Below are 17,681 nucleotides of genomic sequence, written 5' to 3' on the forward strand. Positions count from 1 at the left end.
GTAGAATTAATAATTTCAAGACAATAATGTTCGGATGAGACATCCGATCGAGCTGATTATTGATAAACTTGTTCTACTTGACGAGCTCTACGAAGTAAAAGTTTCTAATTAATGGAGCGAGACTGGAGCAACTACAATTTGCCATGCATAACACACTGTGCAGCACCGCCCTCCACGTCGTAAAGACCCAGGAAATCTATCACCAGCAACTATTGACCCTTTTCCCTTTAGTAGCGCAGAAAATGCAACTGGTACAGCAAGTGCTATAAGGCAGCTCGTACAACGCGCTTTTGAGTCCGTCTCGGGTCCAACAAAGATAATCGAAGCCGCTCATTTTGTTCAAAATATTTTTTTGGGGTCTCGGTAAAAAATCAGCTCCATCCGATATCATTCAGGGCGTTTACGAAACGTCCAATTTTGCTTCAAAATTTAGGCTTTCAATTTAGCAAATATGGACATTTCATAAATGCCCTTCACGATATCAGATGGGGTTGATTTTTTACAGGGAACCTTGAAAAAATATTTTGAACAAAATGAGCAGTTCCGATTATCTTTATTAAACTCGAGATGAGCTCAAAAACCCATTGTACACACTGTCCGTACAATTAGCAAAGTTCTAGTAGTGGTGGGTGGCCTATCAAACAACAATAGTACTCCTATAGGAGTATAATACTAGTACAACTTTTATAGGAGTATCTTATGGAGTAATTCGAATATTTTTTGGGATTCTCTTGAAATTTACTAATTTAAAAAGGAAACTAATTAGCAGGTCCCGTGTATATGCCGAACTGTCCATTATCAGAAACGTCTGCAAAACAAATACTCCTAGTCCTTGTATAAATAAAATACTAACATTAAAAAGTTTCTTCTCTATACAAAACCTACCTGGAAAGTAGTAACGGAGAACAAAAGAGAAACAAATCATCGTTTTTATTATTACCACAAAAAAAAGAAACAAATCATCGTTTCCACCACACCCCAGCGGCCCAGCCAGCCAGCCCCCTCTTCATTCCGATTTGGCCATCATACTCTCGTCACCCAAGATCTTACTCCTATTTTAATTAATTCGATTCGAATATAGCCTCTCTCTCTCTCTCTCGACCTTTTTAGCTGTTCCTCGCCGGCAATTAGCTAGTCTCCATCTCCACTAATCTGACCTTTCAAAGCCCAAACGCACCTTATCATCATATGGTACCAATAACATAAATTGAAGGGTAAACCTCTCTACTCTCTCGCCCCCGCTACTCCGAAAATGATTTCCGCTTCGAAGCGGAAAAAACCACGATTCTAGCTGCCTCTGGCTGCATTGATTTCCGGCCGACAACATACTGTACTCCCATATATATATATAGTCATCAGTGTTTGTTTGGGTGTTCACTCGAGTCGAGTCGAGTCATGTTTTCTATGATTACTAGATTTTTTCTATTTCTGGTCCTAGTCGGTTGCGTGTTCCTCCTAGTTCGATTGTTCTTGTATCGTACTGCTTTAATTTACGTCTTCAACAATTGGGTGCACTGGGTTGAAGACCGAGTTCACGTTCACCAGTCCTTCAAAGTACCCGAATTGAATGACAACTTCCAGGAGAATCAATTCTACGATAAAGTCCTCACGTACGTGAATTCGTTGACTTCGATGGAGGACTCCGACTTCACTAACCTCTTCGCCGGGAAAAAATCCAACGACATCGTTCTATGCCTCGACGATAATCAGACGGTTCACGATGAGTTTCTGGGCGCAAGGGTGTCCTGGACTAACGCCGTTGAGAAGGGGGATAACGGAAAATCCCTCATCAGGAATTTGATTCTGAGGGTGAAGAAGAAGGACAAACGCCGGATTCTGAGACCTTATCTCCAGCACATCCACACAGTTTCCGATGAGATCGAACTGAGCCCCCAAAGAGACGTGAAGCTCTACATGAACACGGAAAAATCCCACGTCTGCGACGGACGGTGGAGATCGGTTCCTTTCACCCACCCCTCGACTCTCGAAACCATCGCCATGGATTCGGATCTGAAGAACCGGGTCAAGTCCGATCTCGAGTCGTTTCTCAGATCCAAACAGTATTATCACCGCCTCGGCCGCGTTTGGAAGCGAAGCTATTTACTATACGGCCCCTCTGGCACCGGCAAATCCAGCTTCGTCGCCGCCATGGCCAAGTTCCTCTCGTACGATGTTTACGATGTCGATCTCTTCAGAGTCTCCGATGATAGCGATCTGAAAATGCTTTTGTTGCAGACGACGAGCAAATCGATCATCGTAATCGAGGATCTGGATCGGTTCATGGCGGAGAAGAATTCTTCTTCTTCCACGGCGGTGAGTTTATCCGGTTTGCTGAACTTCATGGACGGAATTGTGAACTCGTGTTGTTCAGATGAGAAAGTGATGGTTTTCACGATGAACAACAAGGAACGGATCGATTCGGCGATACTCAGGCCTGGACGGATCGACGTTCATATTCATTTTCCACTCTGTGATTTCAGTTCCTTCAAGAGTCTTGCCAATAGCTATCTAGGGCTCAAGGACCACAAGTTGTTCCCACAAGTGGAAGAGGTGTTCCAGAGCGGCGCGACTCTATCCCCGGCGGAGGTGGGGGAGATCATGATCGCCAACCGGAGCTCCCCGAGCCGGGCTCTGAAGTCGGTTATCACGGCGGCGAAGGTGGGACAACGGCTGAGCGAGTCGTCGAGATTTTCGGCGGATTTGTCGAGCGAGACTTCCGGTGGTTTTAAAGATAGCTCCCCTCCAGTGAGGGAGCTACGTAAGTTGTACGGTTTGTTGAAGCTAAAGAGCACCAGCAAAATTGGACCGTCGGATCATGAATCCACGCAGTTCCAAGGGTGATGAGTATTTTTAACTACCTTTTTTTTTTTTTTTTTCTTCTTCTTCTTCTTCTTCTTCTTCTTTGTTGTTGTTGTCAAATTGCTCTGTTCATAGGTTTGTATACTCAAACAACGATTGATTAGCCAGATAGACTGTTGAACTTGTCTTTACAGACAGCATAGATGGATAGATAGATAGGTTTGTTTTCATCTTGGTTCTTGCCACTTCCGAATATTTGTTTCTCTATTTGTTTTTACGGTACGTTTGTCAATGATTTTCCATCTAAACAAAGTTTAAGGTTTGGGGTTGTTGAGATGTAGTAAATGAAAAGTTTAAAGATTTTTTTTTTTTTTAAAAAAAAAAAATACTCCTTGCAAAAGAATATTGTAAGAAGAATTGAATCAGATTTGCTTCAAATGATACTCTTGTAATTTGCAAAAGTGATTGATTGCTTTTATTGTTTGAGTTTAATGTCATCAGTAGGTGACAAGGAGATGCCAGTCATATATATATCTATGTTGAAACAGGAAAATTCTTAAAAGACAACCGAAAAAGAAAAGGTGGAGTATTTTATTCTACTTTCTATGTTCACAACCGCATGACCCAACCCATAACTGGTTCTTTTCTTTTGTTTAACTGAAGCTTGCATTAAAACTAAATTAAAGATAGTACGGCCTTGTTCGTTTCACATTTTAATTTTGTTTTTTAATTATTATTCTATTTTTCTCTTCAATTATTATTTTATTTTTATCTCTCTATCTCTCTTTACTTATTATCCTTCTCTAATCATTACCATATTTCTCTTTTCACCAACTATCAAAATTAGAACACCAAAAAATGCAAAATGAACAAAGCTGTCTCTTAGGTATTCCACCCCGATAGAGTTTGCATAAAACAAATTAAGAATACAATGCGGAATGTTAAGATAGTAGAAAATTTCCTCCACTGAGACCGGTGTATTACTTGCCAAAGCATCGGCACATTTGTTTACTTCGCGGAAGATGTGGTTGATGGTGATGCTGTCAAAGCGTGGCATTAGAGCCCTGCATTCAAAAATTACATTACTCAACGGGTGATTGTCAATGTTCTTCGCCGAAAGGAGCTGAGAGACAGTTAAAGCATCTGTTTCGACTTCCAGTCTGTTAATATTTTCCATAAGAGCAAAATTAGGCCATCCCTTTATGGCCCAAAGTTCTGCCTTACTCGAATCTGCCATCATAGTGCGGGGGAACCGCCTTTCCAATTGTTGTCGCGATCTCGATTAAACCGCTGTTGAGACGTGTTAAGTTTGAAAACCTGTTCGGGTGGAGCTACCCAACGTACGTGAGGACTTTACCGTAGAATTGATAGTGAACTTCCATTCCATTGCTTTTGCTAGAGTAACCTTAACCACTTGATTCGATTGGTCAGAACTCGAGGTTTGAGGTTCAAAGAGGGCTTTGTTGCTTTGTTGCGGTGGTACCAGAATTGCCAATCAGCGAAGGGAAAGATGCAACGCCAACCAACACCTGGTTGGAGCCAAGATAATTTGAGATTTTTTTGAACCCAAGTATGAAAAGGGGTGTTGAAATGAGTGTTGGGGAAGTTGAGCTAGATAACTGGTTTTCTTGATCATATGTAACAGTAATACTGCAAATATCCCAATTGTTAACCGATGCTATGCTCTATCTAATAGAGCTGTGCTACGTGCACAGACTGCTGTGCACAACAGCTGTGCACAACAGTCTTTTTCTCCCGCTCCGGGTCGCACAAAGATGATCGGAGCCGCTCATTTTGTTCAAAATATGTCGTTTAAGGTCTTTGTAAAAAATGAGCTTCGTTCGATATCGTTAGAGACGTTAACAAAACACCCAAAATCACTTCAGAATTTAGCCTCATCTTTGTGCGACCCGGGGCGGGAGAAAAAGACTGTTGTGCACAGCTTGCTGTGCACGGATCATTTCTGCTATCTAATATGCGTTGCATCAAGCTGTGCACGGATCATTTCTGCTATCTAATATGCGTTGCATTGTGCCGCGTGTGTGTGAGAAAGAGGGAGAGAATTGCAGGCCCATTGTCTAGTCGGTAGAAAGGTACAAAGAGGGTGTTTAGGGGGTGTTTGAGAGCCAATTTTTTGATTTTTGATTTTCAATTTTTTGCCTTTTTGGCTTTTGGGATTATGATCAGAATATATTTTGTATTTGGTAGAGTGTTTGAATGATATGTGCAGAATGCATTTTGCAGTAGGAGCAGTGTTTGGAGGATATGGAATGAAAATGAATTATGGATTGATTTTTTACTTCTGAAATTGGATGTACAAGACCTGAAAGTGTCCCCCTTTTTTTAATTATATATTTTTTATTTCAATTATTGTTTGCTATTATGTGAAGAACTGGTGGGAGGTGAAGGAAAATCAGTTAATAGATAACGTTCCAAAACAGACCCAGGGCTTTGCTGCCTCTATGGCACAACAACCCCTACCATGACTAAAAACGTCAATGTTTTGGTTTAAAAAAAAAAATCCTTACCATCAATTTGCAATCCTATAGAGCAGAAATATGATTATAAGAGCCTTAGAGACAAAATTTGATTATGTCTCTTTAGAATAATATGATCAGAATAATAAGATCTTCACATCCGTTCAAACGGATTAAAAATTAGAGTATTTAATTTTTTAACCATATTTTTTAATATATAAACGGTCTAAAAAAATTAAGTGCTCAAATTTTCACTTCGTTTGAATCAGTGCAAAGATCTTGTTATTCTTATCATATTATTCTAAATGGTCATAATTAATTTTTATTTATAAGACTCTCATAATCACATTTTTCTCTACAGAGTCCTAAATAAAAAACATATACTTAATATGAGAGCCCTAGAGATAAAAATGAATTACGACGCTTTAGAATAATACGATCAGAATAAACAAGATATTTTCACCAATTCAAACGGAGTGAAAATTTGAGCACTTAATTTTTTGAGACCGTTTATATATTAAAAAATATGGTTAAAAAATTAAGTACTCTAATTTTTAATCCGTTTGAACGGGTGTGAAGATCTTATTATTCTGATCATATTATTCTAAAGAGACATAATCAAATTTTGTCTCTATAGCTCTCATAATCATGTTTCTGCTCCATATGATTGCAAATTGATGGTAAGATTTTTTTTTTTTAACCAAAACGTTGCCCTTTTTAGTCCCCGGGTCCTTGAAAACCGAAGGCAAAGTGGAGATTATCCAAAAGGCAGAGGGTATGGTTGTCTTTTTGGCATGGCTGGATTCCAAAATGGGAAATTGGGAATTGGAAAAGCTCCTATTATCAGATTCTGCCTTTTATTTTAGAAACAAGAAATCGGAAAATCTATTTTACCCGAAACCCATTTTCTCCTTTCCTGCCAAACACCCAAAACCCAAAAATGAGAATTTGAAAATGTAAAAAGTGGCCATCCAAACACCCCCGAAACCTACTTTTTGGCTTTTCATTTTCAGCTTTTTAGTTTTTTGGCTTTTTGGGTTATGGCCAGAATGTATTTTGAATATGGTACGAGTATTTGGGAGATTTGTGCAGAATATATTTTGAAATGTAGTATTGTTTGGTAGATGACTGTTGAAAATAAATTATGGGTTAAATTTTTACCATATTGCCCTTTGTCTTTATTACTTTGTCGAAAATAAATGGAGGAAAGTGGGTATTTTGGTAATTGACCACAAAATGCAAAAATGTGAAAAACACCTCTAGACCTGTTTCTGGGTTTTTTCCTCTAAACCAAAAAACCAAGAATCCATTCTCATAATAGGGTGCCAAACACCCAAAATGAAAATGCAAAAATGAGAAAATGGGGTTCCCAAACACCCCCAAAGTCCCCATGGCCTCTTACCAGTAAAACTATGGTGTTTGAGCAAATGGCAATGCACAATGAGCGACTTACAAAAGGACTATTGAAATTGAAGTTGTTTACATGTACTTCTATCCTATCCTATCCTAGAAAGAAAAAGTTTCCTGTGCTTAAATCCTAACCTAAAATGAAAAATATTGCACTAATCACTAACCAAGAGTTCCAAATTCGTGTTTATGGTACAGATTCTTATCGGACTCCGAGAAAATGATTTTTACCATATCCAGCAAGTAGATTCTACTACTCCGTAATTACGAGCACTGTGTTATTGCTTTCCGGCCGGTTGATATCCAGGGGATGCCCTACTCTACTCTGTGTTGCTCAATCATTGGTGATGATGAAATTGTCTTCTTGTTAAATTAGTTGCATTTGTCTCTTTGTAGTAGTTTTTGGCAAGGAATCCTAAACTGGAACCAGGACATTCCACGTCTTCTCTTTGGACTTTAATCAATTTTGTGCATAGCCGGCCTGCCTGCCTGGACAATATCCTATGCTATAGTGTACGTGCTATACTTGTTAAACTTCATTAACAAAGTGACACATACAGATGTGTAGCATTAAAGTTCTTTTTCCCCAGAAATTTCTTCCACAATCAGAGCGCTAGCTGGAATGTTTAAAAGTCACTTTTTAAATCAACATTATTGTTATTTTTATTTTTTTTGACACGACATTATTTTTTTTTTGATAGGCAAATTAACATTAATTTTACTTTGCTACAGAAATATTTTGTCAAAATCATTCCAGTGTTTTTCTTTGGTTAGTACAAATTATTCCGGTGTTGCTAAAACAATTTTTTTCCTAATCCATCACATGATCCTCGGTCACAACACCTAAAAAACGCTAGCAACACATGCACACTTGGTGATGTGGCATGAATGACTTGTGCCATTTTCTGCTGCCATTTTTTAGCTTGGAGATCAATTTTTTTTTTTATTTTGAAGCCTCATGCCCTATAATAATTTTAACTCGAGAAATATCTTACCATTGGAAATGTAACGCCCATAATTTTGGGAACGTTAAAAGGACAATTTCATTGAAAATTAAATGGAGTCTGGCTCAATATTACATTATAAACCTTACAAAAGTACTTTTATTCAAATAAAGGAGGGAACTAGGGTTCCTATTTACTGCTCCGCCTGTTCCTCCATCCTGACCAGCTCCTCGGCTCCAAAGGCTTCCAATGTGTAGAGTTCACCCTGTTCATCTATAAGATCTGACACATTAAACCAGCGTCGCCACCAATATAATATGTCAGAGTCATCAAAAGTAACACCGTGAGCTACAAAAGCTCAATAGAGTAACTCATACCCTCTAACCCTTAACTTACAAATAATAGACCATAAAATCAACGATTTCCACATAGTTCAAACATATTTGACAAACAGTTAACAATGACACATCCACATTCATTATCCAAACTAACGTTGGTGTCCATGATTTTTCGAGTTTCTCCTACGCGACTCCTCGTAAACCGTGTCAACAATTTCCACATTTCATAACCATATCAACATTTCCAAAATCGTTTTTAACACACCCAACCTCAGTTCCGCCGTTCCGGGCTCCTGAGTATCCTCACAATGGTTCTGCCGCACCGGGTTCTCATTGGCACACTCTGCATTGGCTTCTCTTCGCGGATAACCAAGCCACACACCCAACCTCGGTTCCGCCGTTCCGGTCTCTCGAGTATCCTCACAATGGTTCCGCCGCACCGGGTTCCTATTGGCACACAAAACACACACCACACAATGGGTTACCACATCCGGCCACATTGCGATTTCCAAAACATTTCACCCTTCTAAAACACGCTTTTTCATTAACCACACCTTAGGTGTCATATTTCTAACTTTCTCGATTTTCGTGTCACGTCTTCATACATAGATTCCGCGGTAGGACTTTTCACATACGTAATCATTTATTGAAATCTTGAAACTAAACTAGCAAGATCATCCAACTCTATATTACAAAACATGTTCAAATCACAACTTAAAGCATAACACCACATGTACGGACGCCTTTGGAGTGAAAATCACATATGTTTTACAACAAGGCAAGTAATACAAATAATTCATAACACATGCTCATAATCATCTAAATATCAAAATACGAATACTTCTATCTACGATAAAGTCTTATCTTTTAAAAACCGTTCTTTCTTCCTTTGTGGAAAATTCAAAACAACGCATGTTTATTAGAGTGAAAGTTGATTATTCCAACATGCTCACACTTCCATTAGCGAAAATAAGTTATTAACTATCATGCATTTCAACATTTTAAGCAATAGATAACCTTATATAAGGAGAATCTACTTATACTTTCAACATACGGTTCTACGTTATACTTGGAGTTGGTGGACAAAGGGACTCTACCTTTCTTCTTGGCGGTAGTGACGACTACGGAAAGTAAGTAGGTGTTTGGGTAGAGTAACCTCTTACGGTTGGCTTCCGGTAGCTTCGAGAGAGAGAGCGCGCGCGCTAAATGTATGTCTGAGAGAGAAAGCAGTTTTGGATTCAAAATTGAAATATGCTTTAGAATTAACGTGTGAGGGAGAGAGAGAGAGAGAGAGAGAGAGAGAGAGAGAGAGAGAGAGAGAGAGAGAGAGAGAGAGAGAGAGAGAGAGAGAACCCTAGATCACGGTAATCGTTTTTGACTGATAACTATTAGGAAAGTAAGAAAAAATTGAAAATAAGGAATCAGAACAAGATTAGGAAACATCAATTTTAGTTTTTATTTCATCATTCTTCCAAATATTCATTCTTTCCAAATATATTTATAGTCTTACTACCTGTAAATCTCAACCATAGAAAAAATATGTACAAATCCGAGGGTCCAAAATATGAAAAATTCAAAAACCGTTGCTCCATATTATATAGATTTAATATAATTCTTTATTTGGAGCCTTAATTATTCGGCCAAAAAATGGAGGTCCAAGGCGGTGGCCAAATAGGCTTATGTCCAGGGCCGGACCTGTCACTAACTGTGGGTGTCACGTGTGCAGGTTATGACGACAGAGCTAGGCTAACGCATCCACTGAACCAGAGGCCCGGGCGAGGACAAATCCACAACCCCACAAATATATATATGTTAGCAACAGATAAATGGTATATATATATATATATATAGTCCGGTTCCCTTAAGGAATCCCGCACGGGCTTACCGTGCGGGACTCCCATTTTCCGATCGAATTGGGACGATCCGAGCCGCTCAAAGTGATCAGAACGTGATTTTAAGGGTACTTGCGAGAAATCAGCAAAAAAAATGATCGGGAAGGGTTTGATCCGAGCAGTTTTTTATTGAACGGTTCAGAAAAAACTGCTCGGATCAAGCCCTTCCCGATCATTTTTTTTGCTGAATTCTCGCGAGTACCCTTAAAATCACGTTCTGAACACATAGAGCGGCTCGGATCGTCGCAATTCGATCGGGAAAGGGGAGGTCCGCAGCGTAGACCGGTAAGGGATCCCTCACTGAATCCATGGTGTGTGTGTGTGTGTGTGTGTGTGTATATATATATATATTACCCAAACTTTCATCCTGTCGTACCAATGAACTGAGCTGTTGACACTAGTCAAGTTGGCTTTCCGCGCAAAGATGTTGTTCAACTTGGTAGCCCCTTTATTAAGAGACATGCGCGACCATGTTACACCCTATCCAGTTGATTAAAATACACATGCAGTGAAAAGAGCTTCTTTGCTTGAAAAGTTAGTATAATAATGTAATAAGATGTATGCTTAACGTTATCTATCTATCTCTGCAGGCACGCGCGGGCATACAAATCTCAGCAAGCTAGCTAGTATGCATGATTGTGTTTTAGACTTGTGCTTAGTTGCACTCATGATCATCTACGACTACGAGGGAGGCATGTTAGGCTTTTAAATAAATATAATATGTATTCATCACAAACGAAGAAACAAGCTGGCTAGCTGCATCATAAGGATGCATGAGATCGACATGCCTGCCTAGCTACAAGTGTTTTCAAGGTTAATTTATTATGCATACCTTGAAAGCAATAAGCAATATATATGTATATATATATGTATATGTATATATATATATGTATGTATATATATATATATATGTATATATATATATATATGTATATGATCGATTACTAGAAAAAGGAGAAGATCGAACATGCAGATGCCACGTCATGGACTTTGATTAATTTGAAAGCAATAATTATATAGCCACACATACTGGATGTGTTTTATGTGTGGATTCCAATGTGAGTAGAGTATTTGTGGTTGTAAAATGATTGTTTCGAAACTTTTACAACTCTTACTCTCTTTTTGGTTGTGGTTATACACAAACTAGGTTGCCAAGTGGAGTGGGTGATTCTTTTTTTCTTTTCTTGTTTTGGGTACGTCGGAATTTGAGTGGGTAATTTTTTTTGGTTTTTTCTTTACAACGCTCCCAGCAACTTCATAGAGTGTAACTTTCCTTCTTTTTAATATTCTTTCTTAATTTCCCCAAAAGCATCCAATCAGCTAATGACCAGGATTGAGAGTTAGGTACAACATCACACCTAGAATATGGATCGATGCTCCAATATTCACAGATCGAACCTGTAAATTAATTTTGCTTTCCTAAGCCGCCCACTGAATAAAAACTCAACGGAAAACATCACTCATTAACCCAATGAGTCATTGGTTTAGAGTTTTGATCACTTTTGTCTTATGATGGAGTATTCGAGAATCGTATTGGTTTGCGCGGCATCCCAGATTATAAGAAAAAAATTGTCCGAATTCTCTACAACAACAAGTGCAAGGGAACAAATGTAAAATGTTCAAAGCAGGAGAGTATGAGTAATGCCTGGGAATTAATGTGCTTCCGGCCACCAAGAGTCTATTTGGAGAATCCGAGCGTATTTTTTTGCTGGTCTCGATGCCTGCCTAGATTGATGGTCATCTTAAAAAAACTCAAACTTAAATTGTCACCTCATAAAATTTTCTTATGCATTGTTTGTAGAGAAAATAGATAGATAAAACTAAGTACATTTTCCCGCAGTCATCACCAGACATTGTGTCATTAACATGGCCTAGCTCGTATCTAACAAGTGAGAACGGTGGTTTAATTTGTGCATGTATAGCATTATTACTAAGACTATATATATATTCAAGTAAGGACCTTAAAATAAGAACTTTATATGCGGACCTCCCATTTCTCGCCTTTCCCGATCTGATATTGATGATCAGAGCCGCTCAATGTGATCAGAACGTGATTTTAAGGGTACCTGCAAAAATTGGCAAAAAAAATGACCGGAAAGGGCTTGATTTGAGCAGTTTTTATTTGAACCGTTAGATAAAAAACAAACAAAAACTGCTCGGATGAAACCCTTCCCGGTCTTTTTTTTTTGTTGATTTCTCGCGAGTACCCTAAAAAACACGTTCTGAACACATTGAGCGGCTCAGTTCATCAAAATTTGATCGGAAAATGGAAGTTCGCATTTTATTAAAATAAGATAGTCCTTATAAGAAGGGGACTATATATATATCCTGTAGAACTTATTACAAAATCCAATTGAAGAGATATTGGGCTGGGCTGGGCTGGGCTGCCCTAGCTAGACATTATTACAAAATCCAATTGAAGAGATATTAGGCTGGGCTGGGCTGGGCTGCCCTAGCTAGACATTTTAAGTACTGACCCAAAGAATATATATTTGAGGAACAATTACACTTCCCCTATATGGAGTAGGAGTATAGAGTACTGTAGTATCCAACAACAAAGTCTCAAGTTGACTCACAGTTTGTTTTAATTAAGGGGAGTAGTAGGAAAACCTACAGTAGCTAGCTAGCTGCCTGTCTGTCTTCCGGAAAAATTGTGAGAAGTACTACTGTAAATCTTCAAATGAAAGTCCATATTTTTTAAGTGTTATTATTACTACATGCAAGCAAATAAAATCCAATCAGAATATTAAGTCATACTACTAATTTTCTGTCACCCAATCTATCAGCTGGATAGTAAAATTAAAACATTACTTCAAATTACAAAAGATCAAAAATAAAATAGTAAATACAAATATTACGTCTCCCTTTACTTAGCATATATAGAACAAAGGTAGAAATTTTCAAGAATAACAACACAACACATCACACCGCAATCACTTAAAAAATAATCAACAAGAACAAGCAGATAATTTCTTCATCTCACTTATTTCCAATTCGGGTGCCCCGATAACATCAATCTTCAACCCATTGAGCAGCATGTCACCTCCGTTGACCTTCCCATTACTAGAATCCAATGCCTTCCTAGAGGCCACACCATATATCTCCTCTAGCAGCTTGAGGAATGCAGTATCCACATTGTCACCGCTGAGAGCTGAGGTCTCTGAGAAAAATAGGCCCTGATTCTCCGCAAACTCGATGGCGTCTTCTGTCGGAACCGCCCTTTGGTCCCCTAGATCGGATTTGTTACCGATCAACATGATGACAATGGAACTATCAGCGTGGGCTCGGAGCTCCTCGACCCATCTTGCGACATGATCAAATGTTTGTCTCTTAGTGATATCGTACACTAACATGGCCCCAAGTGCGCCTCTGTAGTATGCACTTGTGACTGCCCTATACCTGTGGACAGTGGATCCATTATAAAATCAAATAAAGTAAAATTAAATACTAAAATCTATGTTTGCGCAATGTATGGCATAGATCAGTTAGTTGGCCTGTGGTTACAGACACCAATATTGGAAAACGAAGTACAATATCCTTCCAAATCCCACCAAAATTAAGCAACTTTTCTTTTTTATAAAATATATATATAGGTGAAAGGAGAACGACGACAAAAGAAATTTGAAACTTGGAGTAATGCTGATAGATCGAATAGTATAGCGATAATTAACTAAATGATCTCCATGACAAAAATTCTTATTTTCACTCATTTTAACGGGAAAAAAACTTTATTTAGAATTTCTATTGAGTGAATTTTTTTAGTGAACTCAAATTATTTGTATAGCAGCAATTGCAAGTAATTTGCATAAGAAACTACTCAATCCGACCCGACCCGACAATAGTACTTTTCTTTCTAGTCTAATAATGATGGAGTTAAGTAATTATTAATTAGGAGTACTATTTCGGAGCGGAGCATCAATCCCAACTACCACGGAATAATAATATATACTATATCATCAATATGCATGGGCCCCAACCCAAAGTCCCAAACAAACTAAGGATATTTCTAAAACAAACAAATAAAAATAATGCAGCATGTTCCCCGTGAATTATTATTATTATTGCAGCAGTTAATATCTTAGTATAGCCTGAGCTTGACATAAATATTTATGTATTCGATTCGATCGATCGTCCACACAGCTAAGCTAAGCTAAGCTAGCTAGCTTGACTACAAACTTTGTTTACATTAACTCGAAAGACCTAGCTAGGATTCCACTGCCTATTAATTGTCCGAGTTTAAGAAAAATTGATATTCGCTGTCCTTTTTTTAATACAGGCACTCTATTTTCAACGTGAAGTTACTAGTAACTTTATGAACAAAATAGAACGCCTGCATAAAAAGAAAAGAAAAGAGCGCAAATATCAATTCCCTAATAATTATTATAAAGTACAAATTAAAGTCATACCACCTAACTATAGCGGAAAAATCTCACATTAATTACTTTACCCGGCCACTTATCAGCACATGTTGGGATCAATTAATTAGGGTGTCCGTCGACTAACGGCCACTCTTTGTCCTTCGTTAGACTGATATATCCCCAAGTAACATATATAATTAAGACGGTGGCACTAATACACTCAATATTTGTGGCCCAACTATTGATCATTAATAATCTTCAGTACTTCATTTCAAGAATGTTGCATCCATTTTCCAATATATCTTATAGTAGCAGTCATTTACGGTAGAAATTAGTAACCAAATTAAATGAGACAAAATCAAGAGACCAATTAAATTCTTGAGAGAGAGAGAAAGCGATGAATTACACAGCAGTACCTTTCTTGGCCAGCAGTGTCCCAGATCTGGGCCTTGATGAGTTTGGAGTTGATGGAAACAGTGCGAGTCTGGAATTCGACCCCAATGGTAGATTTGGAGTCAAAGCAGAACTCATTCTTAGTAAACCTTGAGAGTATCTGACTTTTTCCCACCGCTGAGTCACCTATCACCACCACCTTGTACACATAGTCTATTTTCTCTTCTTCACCAGTACTGAACATCCCCTGGCCCTGGCCCTGCCCATCGTCCTGATGATGATACTTCTTTGAGTACTCCAGTACCGAGTTTATCCGCAGATCACTCCCACCACCGTTCATCTCTGCATTCATCTCTCTAATTCCACAACCACAAACTACACCGACAGGCCGGGAAAACAATATTGGTACTCTTCACTAGTATTATTAATTAAAGACTGGTCACTGCCGCTTCAATTCGATCCTTCGGTGGGAGAGAAGCCCAAGCCCAAGCCCAGCAAGTCACTGAAAGGGAGTACTGGAAAATTAAGATGACCGGCAAGACTAGACCAGACTTGTTCCAATCACTGTACACACCCCAACAGTATCATATCATATCAAGAGAGAGAGAGAGAGAGAGAGAGAGAGAGAGAATACAGTATGTTTATAGAGGGAGAGGGACAGAGGGGGTATATGGCTTTGGTTCTTATCTTCTCTATTTCTATAATAATAAAACAGGCTTGTACAGTCGCTTTTAAGAGAACATTGAGCAAATTTAGGACACAACAACAATACTGCGACCACAAAGTTACAGTTTCCTCAACACCCCCAGGTCTTGTCTCTTAACACATTCATACATACAGTAGTATTTATAGCTACTACACTTTTCCACATCATAATTTCTGGCGAAATGCCCGGGAATTTTATACTGCATGCCAAAATTGCCCTTGACACTATCATGGTTAAAGGTCTTGATCTCATTATTAGGTAAAAAGTTGTTGGTGGTGGTTTCACACCTCATTGGACCGCTGCTGCTTTAATTTTCTAAAGGCTACAGGCTATTTTAGGTCGTTTTGAATTCAACATCAATTTTATGTTTTTTTTTGGTCAAATGGAAACTAATTCGACATCAATTGCTCCGTCAGTGAGTTGTTGTCCGAAAAATTACTGGGTGGTCCGGGATTCTCACCATTCATCCTTGTGAGACTCAACACTAAAAATATAGAAGATCTACCCAAGTGAGTTATGAAAAAAGGAATTAGAATACCACATGATCGGTGCTCCAAGATCACATACTCGGTGTCCTGGATTTTGAAGTTGGGCCCATTCATGAGCATGCCATTTCAATCAAATGGTCAAAGTGGTTTGTGATTAGAGATTGGCTATATTTAAATTGTCCTTTGTGATATATATATATATATATATTAATCAGAAAAAAGAATGGGTGGGGACGACCAGCATAGCAACTTTTCTTGGGCGTGACCATAGAGACTCCCTACCCGCTGTGGAATATCCGGTTCAAGCCATAGCTACTGTTCGTGACGGACAGGCCGTCACCACAGCACTACCTACGTACAGGATGACAAGGAAACAAATTCCTTATTCTCTTGCCACTGGCAAAACTCGAACGTGAGTCTTGCCTGAGAGTGAAGAAGGTTTTTGCCATCCAGGCTACCACCATCGGTGGTTTCCTCTGTGACACTTTGGTAGCAGTGGTACAAGAGAATAAGAGATACACTTTGGTAGCAGTGGTACAAGAGAATAAGAGATCATCAAACACTTCTTAAACGCTGCACCGACAAACTGGGTACATATCTTATAATGCCGCCTGGGCCATTAATTTGTTATTTTATTATCAAAAGGGAAGCATCCGAAATTAAAGTGTCGTCAATTGTCCATCTTTTGAAGGATTCATAATAACCGCTATGCTTTTAATTAAATTCTCGAACTTTTTCTAATGCCAGACTCAATACATGCTTTCAATTAGGAGTATATATCATCATAGCTTGTGTTTTCAACATCTCGAGTAGGCATTTTAAAAATAATAATAATCAGATGTCCAAGCCAGCTTGCGCGCATTTCGATTATTTCGTTTTTATTCGGATTTAGTTCGGTTTCTTTTCGGATTTAGTCTGGTTTATGTACGAATTTAGTCCGATGATTTGTTGGTCATGTACTTAGTATTAGTTTTATTTTCTGAGAACCTGATCTCGCTAGACTAGTTTGCAATAGGGCTGCATATACTGTGCTCTGATTGTCCTCTTTAATAATTTGTCCAGTCTGTGGACGCCCATTTGCTGCCATGGGATTCCTTTCTATTGTGTAGGCTTTCGCCTCACAGTTGAATACAGTTTCTCACATTTGCTACACACAAAAATATAGGTTTTCCAATGGCCTCGAAGTTTAAAATGTTTAACCTGTGTGAAAATGAAATCTTTGATTTCATAAAGAAACACTTATTGCTTTCTTACAATCACTTGACAAAATTCCATGAGGTTAGGCATAATTATTGTTAATGGACGCTGCTATTCGCAGCTCTTTATTTTCTCCTATAGCCCGTTAAAAATTTCCAATTATACTCGATAGTTAGTTACTGAAATTGAGATATATTTTTAGCATCCAATTACCGAAATACAATATTTTTTTCAACAGCTAATTACCGAAAATATATGTTCGGCAGTTGTTTACCAAAAGTTGAACATATTTTCAACATGTAGTTACCGAAATATAATCTTATTTTCAACAGCTATTTACCGAAAACGTTGTGTATGATTTTCAACAATCATTTACTAAAACATAGTGGGTTATGAAAGAAAATTAAAGGCTTCGAATAGCAGCACCCTTGTTAATGATCCTTTTAAGGACCAGAAAAGTTTATAGTATTCGGAGATTACTGCTCTGCTTGTACCTGCTTTGCTTTGCATTAGGTTAGGTTTTTTTTCCTTTTTTTTTTTAACTGCATTAGAATCTAGGTTGATCCAATGCAATTGTTGAAAGTAAAAGCAGTCAAATTTGGTCTGGGGCAAATTTTCTTTTAAACTGGCTTTCATTACGATAGAGAGTGCAAAACTGAACCAAATACTCGAACCATGGCTA

The 17,681-nt window shown here is 38.3% G+C and overlaps 2 protein-coding genes across 2 annotated transcripts; one reads left to right on the plus strand and one right to left on the minus strand.

The window, feature by feature from the left end:
• Positions 1 to 817: 817 nt before the first annotated feature.
• Positions 818 to 3,128, plus strand: LOC131333497 (AAA-ATPase At2g46620). Its single transcript, XM_058368046.1, has one exon. It carries the CDS (start codon positions 1,396 to 1,398, stop codon positions 2,839 to 2,841), a length of 1,446 nt encoding a protein of 481 aa, XP_058224029.1. The 5' UTR covers positions 818 to 1,395; the 3' UTR covers positions 2,842 to 3,128.
• Positions 3,129 to 12,620: 9,492 nt separating this feature from the next.
• LOC131333966 (ras-related protein RABA3) lies at positions 12,621 to 15,429 on the minus strand. The gene is made up of 2 exons (XM_058368816.1): positions 14,632 to 15,429; positions 12,621 to 13,256 (listed from the first exon to the last, which is right to left on the minus strand). The coding sequence occupies exons 1-2, from the start codon at positions 14,958 to 14,960 to the stop codon at positions 12,806 to 12,808; spliced, it is 780 nt and encodes a 259-aa protein (XP_058224799.1). The 5' UTR covers positions 14,961 to 15,429; the 3' UTR covers positions 12,621 to 12,805.
• Between the last annotated feature and the right edge of the window lie 2,252 nt (positions 15,430 to 17,681).

The sequence above is a fragment of the Rhododendron vialii genome, chromosome 7a (assembly GCF_030253575.1).
Source record: "Rhododendron vialii isolate Sample 1 chromosome 7a, ASM3025357v1".
NCBI lineage: Eukaryota > Viridiplantae > Streptophyta > Magnoliopsida > Ericales > Ericaceae > Rhododendron > Rhododendron vialii.